The sequence below is a fragment of the Cryptomeria japonica genome, chromosome 1, assembly GCF_030272615.1.
Source record: "Cryptomeria japonica chromosome 1, Sugi_1.0, whole genome shotgun sequence".
Classification (NCBI taxonomy): Eukaryota; Viridiplantae; Streptophyta; class Pinopsida; order Cupressales; family Cupressaceae; genus Cryptomeria; species Cryptomeria japonica.
Genome location: NC_081405.1, coordinates 246,005,710 through 246,018,604, shown reverse-complemented (window position 1 = coordinate 246,018,604; position 12,895 = coordinate 246,005,710). Strand labels below are relative to the sequence as shown.

At 31.9% G+C, this 12,895-nt stretch overlaps 1 protein-coding gene across 1 annotated transcript; it reads right to left on the bottom strand.

The window, feature by feature from the left end:
- Positions 1-7,092: 7,092 nt before the first annotated feature.
- LOC131055612 (cullin-1-like) lies at positions 7,093-9,273 on the bottom strand. The gene has a single exon (XM_057990095.2). It carries the CDS (start codon positions 9,271-9,273, stop codon positions 7,093-7,095), a length of 2,181 nt encoding a protein of 726 aa, XP_057846078.2.
- Between the last annotated feature and the right edge of the window lie 3,622 nt (positions 9,274-12,895).

The following is a 12,895-nucleotide window of genomic DNA, read 5'->3' as shown; positions in this document are numbered from 1 at the left end:
TTTAAGATATATAAGCTAGTAGCAGTTGGGCGATGCGACATGAAAAACATAAAATAAATGCAATATATAATTATATAGTATCTTTTTCTTGAATTGAATTATATTATTCTATTATTATATTATTATGTGGAGATATATGAAATTGTATATATCCATTTAGACTATTTTTAATAAATATTTATGTGTTACAAGATTAAAGCATATACAAAATTGATATCTCTGATGTACAAAATTGTAAGATATTTTTTAGACTTTTATTTAATGATAGTATAAAACATTATTTAATGCTCACTATTATGGTTACAAATAGGGTTAGGGTTAGAGTTAAGGTTAGTATTGTGGTTAGAGTTAAGGATTACATAATTGTTAGGGTTGTGGTTAGGGTTCACATCGAGGTTAGGGTTTGATGTAGGTTTAGAATTATGCTTAGGGTTAGGATTACTGTTAGGATTAGGGTTAGGCTTAGTGTCAGGGTTAATTTTATGGTTAGGGTTAGGGTTAAGGTTACTATTATGGTCAAGGAAATGGTTTACATCATTTTTAGGGTTAGGGTTAGGTTAAGGGTTGTGATGAAGGTTAGGTTTCAAGGTCAAGGTGATGATAATGGTTAGGGTTTATATTATGGTTAGGGTTGGGATGAAGGTTAAGGTTTCGTTTAGCTTTCAGATTATGGTTAGAGTTAGAGTTAGAGTTAAGGATTCCAATTAGGGTTATGGTTATGGTTAGGTTTTCATGTTAAGGTCAAGTTTATGGTTAGGGTTCTAGGGTTTATTGTAAGTGTTTCAATTATGTTTAGAGTTTATATTAAATTTAGGGTTAGGGTAACCATTTAATTGTAGTTAGGGTTAGGGTTATGATTATAACTGGGGTTGGGTTAGGATTATTACTTGATTTATGATTATTTAATGCAGAGTTAGAGTTTAGTGTCAGGGTTAAGGTTAGTATTATGGCCAGGGTTAAGGTTTACATCATTATTAGGGCTAGGGTTAGGGTTACGATAATGGGTAGGGTTAGCATCAAGGTTCACTTTTGCTTTAGGTTTAGGATTATGGTTAGGGTTATGGTTGGGGTTAAGTTTATAGTTAGGGTTTTGGCTAGAATAGGGTTAATATTAGTCAAGGATTAGAGTTCAATTAAAATTACATTTGAATTAGGGTTAGGGTTAAGTTTAGGAATATAGTTTAATAGGGTTGAATTCTAGGATTAGAGTGGAATTTAAGGTTAGGTAATAGTTAGGTTTCAATTATAGTAAGAAGAAGTTTAGGGTGAAGTTTAGGGTTAGGATTATAATAAGGGTTAGGGATAGGGATAGGGTTAAGGGTTAGGGTTATGATTATGGTTAGGGTTAAGGTTAAGGTTAGGGATAAGTTATGGTTAGGATTTAAATAATGGGTAGGGTTAGGATTTACATCATGGTTAGGGTTGGGGTCAAGGTTAGGATCATGGTAGGATCATAGTTAGAAATATGGTTTTGATTAGGGTTAGGGTTTATGTCATATTTAGCAATAATTTGAGAGTTAAAGTTAGGTTTTGGTTGGTTTGGGTTATTGTTAGGATTATGATAAGGGTTAGGGTTTAGGGTTATGGTTATGGTTATGTTTTATGGATTATGTTTAGGGTCAAGGATTAGGATTATGGTTAGGGTTTACATCATGGTTAGGATTAGGGTTATGTTTAGTGTTTGGGTTACACGCACGTTTAGGGTTAGAAATATGGTTTATGGTATGGGTTAGGGTTAATTTTAGGGTTATAGTTTACATAGTAGTTAGGGTTAGGGTTACCATTTACATCATGGTTAGGGTTAGGGTTACATTTAGCATTTTGGTTATGGTTAAGGATAGGATTTAATATAGTAGTTAGGGTTAGGGTTAGCATCTAGGGTTGAGGCTAAGGATTATGCCTAGGTATATGGTTGGCTTAGGTTTACATTATTGTTAGAGTTTAGGGCTAAGATATTAGTTTAGAGTTAAGATATAGGTTTAGGGTTAGGGATAGGGATAGGTTTTGGGTTATGGTTAGGGGTATGGTTAGGGTTAGGCTTTTGGTTTTGGACACAAGATTATTTCTAGGGTTAGGGTTAATCTTTAGGGTTAGGACAAAGGATTGTTTCTATGGCTAGGGTTCAAGGTTACTGTTAGGTTAGGGTTAGGATTAGGATTAGGGATATTTCTATTGTTATGATTTTGTTTAGGGTTAGGTTTACATCATGATTAGTGTTAGGGTTAAGACTAGGGATAAGTTTAGGGTTGAGTTATGGTTAGGGTTCAATTAGGGTTATATTAGGGCCAAAGATAAGGCTATATTGAGGTTAGTGTTAAGGTTAGGTTATGATTAAGGTTACTATTCTAGGTTAATGTGTGGGGTTAGGGTGGGTGATCAGTCAGAATCAATGTTAAGATTAGGATTAGTATTCAATAAGGTTATATACATAATTTTTCATTTATGGTTAGGGTTAAATTAATAAGGGTTTTATTACCCTTTGAGTAAGTGTTAGGATTCAAATGTAGTCAAAGTTTAAGTATGAAGCATGATATTTGGATTAGGCTCCTTCAAGAAAGCTTGATTTTAAGGTTAGAGTTAAGTTTTAATTAGGGTTATGGTTATGTTAACCCAAAGGTTCAATTAGGGTTAGGATTAAATTTAATTTAGATTAAGGATACTATCAAGGCTAGCATTAGACTATGGTAAGTGTTTAACTATAGTCGGGGTTAGTATTAGAGTTCAATCAACATTAGAATTAGGGTTATGATTCAATTACATTAGGGTTAAGGTTAAATTAGGATTATAGTTAATTGAGGGTCAGGGTTTGGGCTAGATATGATTAGAATTATGGTTCAATTAGGGTTAGGGCTTTGTTTATGTTTAGGGTTCAATTATGGTTAGATTATAGTTCAAATTATAGGTAGGGTTTAATTCTAGGATTAGAGTTAATCTTAGGCTTAGATTGAAATTATAGTAAGATTTTATTTAGGGTTAAGCTTAGGCTATAATTAGGGGGGCTAGGGTTCAATTATGGTTAGGTTAGGGTTCAATGAGGTGTAGATTGGAGATATTGTCAAGGTTATGGTTTGATTTTGACAAGGGTTATATTATACTTAGGGTTAGTAATAGATTTCAAATAGGGTTATAATTAAGGTTATGCTTCAATTACAATAGTGTTAGGGTTAGGGTTAAATTAGGATTAGAGTTCAATTAGGGTTATGGTTCCAGGTAGAATTCAATTGGGATTTGAGTTCAACTACGGTTAGTGTTTAGTTTAGGGTTAGGGCTCAAGTTGTAGGTAGTGTTTAATTATAGGGTTCTATAATAAGGCTCACTTTCAAGGTTACCAATAAGGTTTAATTAGGGTTAAGGATTGCATTAGCATAGTTATTAGGGATAAGGTCAAAGTTAAGTTAGGTTAGGTTAGGCTAGGTTAGATTATAATTATGGTTTAGGGTTTAGGATTAGGGGTTAGTGTTAGAGTTAGATTTAGGGTTTAGATTAGGGTTAGGGTTAGGGTTTACATCATGGTTAGGGTTAGGGTTAGATTAAATGGGTTAAGGTTTAGTGTTACAATTAGTGTTATGGTTAGGGTTAGGGCTAAGGATTATAGTTATGCTTATGCTTATGATTCAAAATAAGGTTAGGTTTCAAGGATAAAACATGTTGTTAGGGTTAGGGTTTTATAATAAAGCTTGAGTTTAAGGTTAGGGTTAATATTTAATAAGGATTAATTTATTTAGAGTTAGGTTAAGTTATGCGTTACATTAGCATAGAGGTTTAATTAGGGTCAAGGTCTATGTCACTTGTTGAGGGTTAAGACTATGCTAGGGTTTATATTGTTGTTCAAGATAAGGTTTAATTAAGGTTAGGATTAATTTTATGGTTAGGTTATTAGGGTTCAATTAAGGCTATATTAGAGTTAATTAGGGTTCAATTAGGGTTATATTAGTAATTTGTAAAGGCCCATTCCACCTTTTACAAATCTTTTAACTTAAAGGGTTGTTGATATTTTTATCTCCTTTTAGTTATATATTTTTAGTTATTTATAAGGTTATATTTTTATAAAGTATACATAAATATATGATTAAAAGCAAAATTACACAATATAGTTTATACATAAATATACCATTAAAGACAAAATTACACAATACTTTAAGTACAGTTGATTAAAATTTAAGATGATGAATTATTAATAAATAATATATTTTTATTTTCAATGATTGTTTTTCCTAAAATAATTATTTAGATATAAATTATATTTGTACCAGTTTATGGATCTCAAATCATAACTCTAATAGTAATTATAATAAAAATTTATACCCTTCCTTGATTAAACCCTAATCTTAACTTAACCCTAAATTATAATAGTAATTTCTAAAAGCTTAATTGACCTTTTACACATGTCTTATCTTAAAGAGTCATTGATATTTTTATTTTCTTTTAGTTACATTTTTCCATTTATAAGGTTTTTTTTTATGAAGTATACATAAAATATATGATTAAAGACAAAAATCCATGATACTTTTTATTTTCATGCAAATCAATTTAAATTATAAAATTAAACTATGTTTCTAATTTAAAATTATTAAACAATTAATTTAGGAATAAATTTTAAAACTAAATTCTAGATATGAATAAAACTTTTCTAAATTTCAACATTTCTATTCTATTTTTCCTTTTTGCATGTAAATAAGAACCTTTCTATATTTTTCCTAACTAACATTTCTATTCTATTTTACCTTTTTTTTGGCATGAAAATCATTTTAAACTATAAAATTAAAATAAATATATTTTTTTTCATGCAAAACAATTTAAATTATAAAATTAAACTATTTTTTTATAATTTATAAATAAATAAAAAATTAATTTATAAATTCTATTTTTTCTAAACATTAAATAAATCATCAAATTTAAAACTAAATTTAGGTATAAATGGAACTTTTTTACTTTTGTACATAAAAATATATATTAAAATTCTTTAATTTTAATAAATGATATAATTATAAAATATATTATTATTCTAATCAATCAAATTTAATCAATTAAATCATGGGCAACAAACATGCAAACCTCTCTTAACTTGTGCTCTACATTATTGCAGTTGCAAGATTTTAATGAATATATAGAAAACTTAATGGAGTTCCATGATAACACAAGATATTTAAAAGGAATAGATGCTCCTAGTTTATTAATGCAGACAGGTGGGGCATCTAAATCAAAATTAAAACTCATACTAATTGTCAATTCTTGAAAATTGGAAACTACAAGAAGTGATTAAAATACATAGAAAATCGGAAACCCTAAATCATCTTATGGCAGAATTCCTTTAGCATCTCCATAAATTCATGGGGTGTGATCTTATTACCAAGCCTTCTTGATGTGATGAAAAATTGTGAAAACAACAATACTCACAAACAAAGAATAAATAGATCAAGCACAAAAAGAGAGGTATATACAAGAAGTTAGGGCAAACACATTAGTTATGCTAAAAATTGAAACTTACCAGTGAGCAAATCAAAGAACTTGCCAAAGAATTCCCTTGCAAATATTGCAATCCATTGATCAAATTGTGGAGTATTTAATATTGTGTATTGAGAATTGTAGCATGCATGGAGAACTTCAATCGACCACTTCATAACTGTAACCGTTTCATATTGCATTTACAAATACACACAATTTTAGTAATCACTTTTGACAACTCACAAAAATAAGTAATCGAGGTACTGTAGATGTGTGTGTTTTTTTTAATAAAATAAAATATTATCAAATGACCATCCAACTTCTTGAAAAGGTAACTGCCAGAATATTAATTGTTTCTTTTGGGTTTACAGAGAATATTCCACTTTTATTCTATCCTTCACTCCCCCTGCTATGTGATTGTATAGGAACACCTCTAGTTTGCAATTCATCTATTTTTTTTTTCTTTCAGCTATCTTATTACAGTTTGATGATGGATCACTGAGTGTGATCTAAAACGTTGAATTTTATTCAGCATGAACTGTGGAAATTTAATGTGTTCAAATACCTTATTTAAATATTTATTTAAGTATTTATCTAATATTTATTTAAGCATTTATCTAACAAACACAGATTTTGAAATCTACTACCAATCATTTACTAAAAGAAAATTTAAATATAATGGATCAGCAACCAATACAAAGTATTGATGATTCAATTGATCAATATTTATTTGTTGGTCATTTAGTAGATTTTGATGGACTATCACAACCATACAATCTACCAACATCAGTTATTGGTCATAACAATGTATCATGGATGTAGTTCAAAGCTGCCATGATAGTATGAGCATGCCTATTAGTGTGTAGATCATTTCAATAATTTTCTTTGGGAGAAAAATTTTATTTTAAAATTTTTAAAATTAAAGTGAAAAATATCTTTTAACATATTCTACATAGATTTTTAAAAATTAAATATGCTATAATATTACATCATTTTATTAATCTATTGTAACAATGTTTCTTACAGTTTCACTAAATAATGTTGCAAGAGAAGTTCAACCTTAATTTCAAATAAAAAATTAGTATTTAGATTATGATCCTTATCTCTAAAACAATTTGATTCAATTATCATCACATTTATTTATTTGCTACTTAATATCAACATATGTGTCGATTTTCTTCTATTACTATTAATGGAAAATAATTCATATGAGACATCCTAGATGATGATTAGATAGTCTAGAGATAAGAAAAGTAGAAGATTAATGAACAGCGTAAGATTCACAAATTCCATTAAAAAACAACAAAAGTACTCTCTTTGAAGATTTTTATAAAGATCAATGCTAAAATAATTTGTTAAGTATCACTGTTAAAATAATTTGTTAAGTATCACTGTTAAAATAATTTCTGAAGTATCAAGAAATGCCTAATATAATTTGTTGAGTTTCAGTGTTAAAATAATTTGTGAAGTATCAAGAAATGCCTAATATAAATTATTAAGTTTCAGCGTTAAATAATTTGTGAAGAAATGCCTAATAGACCTCTTTTCTGAAACAATGAATGAGTACTCAACTTTGAGGATGTGCTAAAATAATCTGTAAAGTATGAAATCTAGAAATATCTAATTGCCCTCTATTCTAAACCAATGTCAAGGTAAGTAATTGTACATTCCAGGATTTTCCTTATCTCTCTCTAAATATTCCCTATCTATGAGATTTTCAATTCTCTTTTTAATTTGTTTCATATCTGGCTTGAACATGTCTTTAACCTGCTCAGTGCATTGCATCACTAATTCCTTATGAGCTAATGTTTCTCTGCTCTTCATAATTCTTACGATCGAAGCATCAATCATATGATGGCTATCTTGAAACACAGACTTCCCAACATTTTCTTTTACATTGTCTGTGGGTGGCGGAAGTCGGATCTTCCTCTTGTTACAGGAAAATTTTGCATTGATTTCAAAATAGTCTGTTTCTTTCACAGATTGGGTATCTGGTAATTTACTTAGGATTCTGTATTTTGAACATGCAAGGGAATTCAGCAATGCAATTGTATCTTCAACATTCAAATTCAATTGGGATTTGACTTGTGAAAAACTTAGCGTCTCTGTTTCATTGAACAACAGAAGTGCACTTGCATGACAAGGTGTTCCGACTATTTGAATTTCACCCTGGTCAAATCTTCCAACAATAATGCATGTTCCCAGAGAGTGTTTCCATGTTAGCCTTCTGTTCATTTTTTCTCTGTTATAGAACTCTTTGAATGACTCTAAATGTCTCACCATTTCAACAGGAAGAACAAGTGATTCAGGTGACTTATAGCTTGGCCAGAAGCCAGATGTCAAAACTGTGACAAGGAATTCTATTCCAGAACATGGATGAAGAGGATTCTGACTCAGGTATTTCTCAAAACCTGATTGGGTTTTCATTGCCAATGTCCAATCAGTAAGCATGCCCTCCATTTTAGATGTAAATTGTCTTCCACACTCAAACTTCAACTTAACTAACATGCTTTTTTCATAATCAGCATTTAAACTTCTATGGGATAGAAGCCTATCTCCGAGCTTCTTCCTATAAAAATCTGCAACCATGTCTTTGTCATGGACGCAGGGAAAGATCTTTGCAACCTTCTCAAGGGCATCTTCAACATCTGAATATGTCATGTTTCTATTCGTCAAAATATTGTCACAAAATGTGACCAACAATTCCCAAATACTGCTCCCTGCAACTTGTTGATTGCAAAAATTCTGAAAGGCTGCCATGAGTGCAATTTTGAAAAGGCAGTGGTTCATAAATTTCTCCTCCACACATTGCAAGTATTTCTCATTCAATTGAATAATACTCCTCACAAACTGATCTTTTTCACTGGCAATACCTTCGTTATTTGCCTTTATAGCCTCTGCCACCATTTGCCCTCCATGTTTAACAAAAAATGTACCATGCCTGGTAACATGCTGTCTAAATATTTTGGCCATGAGTTGAATGCCTTTATCTATTTCAGAAAACAAGTTAAACATCTCTGAAAGATCATCCATCTTGTCATTTTTCAATAATGGATGACAATCTGAATCTTCCTTCAATAGTTGGTATTCATGCTTGCAAAGAAGTTCATTTTCTACCATTTTTACATACCTAGTTTGGCTACTTCGATGCACACAATGCATTGCAATGGTTTCTTTCTCCAACCTTAAATACTCAACAACCTTCAGCAAATAATCTGGACAAGAATACTCACATATCCATGAAGCAGTCTTTCTGGAATAGTAAATGCCGGTTTTTTCAAAAACGGCGACTTCAAAATCTTTATAGTAGTCCATCCCAAAATCCCACAACATACACACAACATTCTTCAATAAAGTCCCATTAAGAATGCTCTCACCTTCCCGCATTTTATTAATCTGAACCATCATAGTAGCCAGCACATTATTGCACAAAACCTCATTGTAGACTATTTCAGGGAAGCATCTCCGAGCAGTTTCCTCGGGTTTTAATATTATCGAATAATAATTCGAACTGGTCAAACGAAAAGACAGAAATTCGGATAGAATTGTAACCATTTGTTTGTAAAATTCCCATTCATTTACAACTTCTGTCAAAAGAAACTCATCTTCTTTCTCCCTCAATGCGGGAACTACTGATGAATTGATATAATCTTTTAAGGCTTTCTCATATTCAGATTGCATCCCACGATAACCCACTTTGTTGAGCTTTATATAGATTTGATAATCCACCTGCGAATATTCATTAAGGCCTAATGGGACTTTCCCTTCGACGATTTGCTTAACCTTTGCAATTGCAATTTGTAGAGGATCCAATTCCTCCAACTCCATCATTCTTTATGTATTACTGCAGGCAAATCTAAACTTCGCTGCCTAACCAAAACCACAATAGATTGAGTTTTGAGCCAAACATAGTTGTATAAATAGATGCAAGGATTTCACGATGCACTGCGAATTTCTAGGCCGACGAGCTATGAATCCCAAACTCGAACCCCGCGACGTATGGCATGGGTGATGGTAGGATTTTAACTTATTGTTTTGTTTTTTCTTGATCAAAACTTCTTATATTAGACCTTTTCTATGCACTTTCTTTTTATTGATAAGATCGTATCCTTCTCAAAATCAAGTTTGTTTTTTTTTCCAATAAAAGTGGATTATTCCACTAAACTTTTTTATTAATATTTTTTATTTTTTACATAAGATTCAAAGAGCATATCGAGGAAAGAACCTGGGAAGAAAACCACTAGTCACAGCTCATAAAATAAACCTATAGTATCTAATGGATCAGTTTATACATCCCACCCAAAACCACATACAAAATGCGGTCACAACACATATAATATCAGTTTTGCATAGAGCCCATATGACAATTTGCCAAAAAAACCCATCAGATAATTTTCAAATGTAGACTCCACACCTTCCTGCCAAAAAAGAAAGTATCAAAAAACCTTTGGAAAAACACTATTGTATCAAATACCATGAGCTCGAACTCTCCTCCAGACAACGGACATGAATACTTGAAATGAAAGGGAAAGTGGGAATAATTATCATCATAAAATTTTACATCAATATTACTCAAGAAAATCATATAACTATTGTTGCAAACCTTCCCATACCCTAAAAGGAATTTCCTCAAAACCCACCTCTTGCTGATTAGCATTGCTATCAATGGCTAAACTTGCCAAATAATCCGCAATATTATGAACTTCTCTATAACAATGCGATATCAAGAAAGATTCAAACACTTTTATTTTTTATAAAATGGGATCAAGTATATATTGCAAATTCCAACAATTCGATTTCTTTTTCATAACACATTGAATAATCACCATAGAATCACCTTCAATTATTAAGTCCTTAATTCCCAAAGAGATTGCCATATTCAATCCAAAAGACAAAGCATGAAATTCCACCTAATTGTTAGTTTTAAAACCAATAGCATGACACTTAGTTCGAATAAAATTTGCTTTGTGATCATAAATTACCATGCCTACCAAGCCGGCCAGGGTTACCACGAGAGGCCCCATCAAAATTCAGTTTAAATTGCCCCTGTGGAGGAGGTTTCCATCTAGCAGAGCATCTCTTACCTATTGCATCATTCTTTTTTAAAATTGAACCATGAGAGGGTAAAACTGACAGCATCTTCCAAACTCTAGTAACTGTACTATCCCAGTGCGAAAAAAAAGTAAGATTTTCTAAATTCTTATAAATAAACGACAAAGCAACCTCAGAGATTGAAGACTCAATTTTTAATAAAATCTCAAACACAAGAGACTTTGTTTTTTTAAATATCCTATTGTATCTCTTTAGCCAAACATTCCAAATCACAATAGATGGAGATATGATCCAAAGGGATGCATAAAAAGATGAGGCAAACATAAAGGGCCAAGATCTAAAATGGGAAATGAGATCCTTACCAATAACAAAGGATATATTTAACTTCTCAAACAACCACTGCCAACATTCATAAGCATAATCACAATGTAGGAACAGGTGTGAAGAAGATTCCAGATTTTTGTTACAAATGACACAAGGGAAAACAACAGTAATACCAAGTCTGTCTAGTCTCAAACCTGTAAGGACTTTGTCCTGAACTGCCAACCAAGCAAAAGCTCCAGCTTTAGGAAGACAAGACGAATTCCAAAATAACTTATAAGGCCAAGATGATAAATCTTTAACAACCATAAGAGAGTTGTAACCATCTTTAACAGTGTACTCACCAGAAATATTCTTTGTCCAAATAAGTTCATCCTCAGAATAAAAAAGAAATATATTTCTATCCACCAAAATCTTCTCAAAATCTAATTTCATGCTTTGATGAACATCTAAGAAATTATTCGACTTCCATCTAGCTAGCTTAAGGGGTCCACTAGACACAATTTCAAAATAAGCTACTACAAAAACAACCCAAAGGGAGGAAAGAACAGTGATCAGAGGAGACCAATCCCTATTATTCACCAAAGGTGTGTGTCCATTCTATACTTCATCCCAAAATCTAACCTTTCTACCATTATGAACAATCCATGAGAGATGAGTCAAAATAATTGATCTATATTTACAAAGGAAATTCCAAATGGCAGAACCCAAAGGCAAATTTGAGACCTTAAAAATGTACTCTCTCAGTCCATTATTTAAATATTAGGAAAAAATAATCTGTGCCTATAAGGAGCTAGGCTTGTCATATAATTTCCAAACCAACTTAGCACCTAAGGTTAAATTCTGATTCTCCAGACTCTGAATTCCTGTTCCCCTAAGTTCCTTAGGCAAACATACCTTATCCAATGCAACTAAAGGGAGTTTCTTCTTGCCGTCTTTATTATTGTTCCAAAGAAAATCTCTAAGAGTATCCTATAAACTAACAATAGCTGCTTTTGGAGACTTCAAAAACAGACATGAGATTTATGGGAACAACATTCAAAACAGACTTGATGAGAACAATTTTACCCGCCAAAGCTAACCATCTATGATTCCATGAGAGAATTCTTTTAGAAATGGCCGAAATAATCTTATCCCAAAAACCAATCATATCTTGTTTAACAAAGAAAGGAATCCCAAGGTAAGTACATGGAATATTTCCAGTCTCAAATCCCCAAAAGGATTGCAACCTATGCTGAACCAGTTGTGATGTATTAAGGAAAAAAATCTTTGATTTATTACCATTCACTTTCTGACCAGAAAATGATGCATAATTTTGTATTATTCCTTTAATCACTTTTGCCTCAACTAACGAAGCATGTCCAAATAACAAAGTATTATCTGCAAAGAGACAATGAGAAATACTTTGGGGAATATTCTGAATCCTTATACCTTTCCAAAGCCCCCCACTTTAGCAGCCTTAATAGCCCAACTAAAGGTTTCAACTAGGAGAATAAACAAAAAGGGAGAAAGGGGATCTCCCTGTCTCAAACCCCTAGATGAAGTGAAAAAACCACAAGGAGAACCATTAATTCAAACCGAGAATCTTGCAGAAGAAATATATACACGAATCCATCTGACCCAGGCCTTTGAAAAACCTAACTTCTCAAGAATAGCACACAAAGCCCCCCACTCTACTCTATCATAAGCCTTCATCATGTCTAGTTTAAGTATCATGGCCGGGGTGCTTTCGGTGGAAATAGAATGAAGCACCTCATGTGCTACAATTTCACCCTTTGTCGTCTCCCTTCTGGGAACAAAACCACCTTGCTCCAATGAAATGATCCTAGGTAGAATTTTTGACAACCTAAGGGAAATTGCTTTCGTAAATATCTTATACAAAGTGTTACATAAAGCAATGGGGCAGAAGTCAACAAAAGTCTTAGTATCCTCTTTTTTAGGAATAATTGAAATCATTGTAGTATTAAGCTCTTTCAAAATAGACCTATTTCTCCTAGCTTCCTTGAGAGCCAATAAAACATCATTTCCCACAAAATCCCAACATTTCTGAAAAAATAAAGGAGTAAAACCATCTAGT

Coding starts and splice junctions, on each gene's coding strand:
- LOC131055612 (XM_057990095.2), bottom strand. CDS start 9,273: ATGGAGTTGGAGGAATTGGATCCTCTACAAATTGCAATTGCAAAGGTT.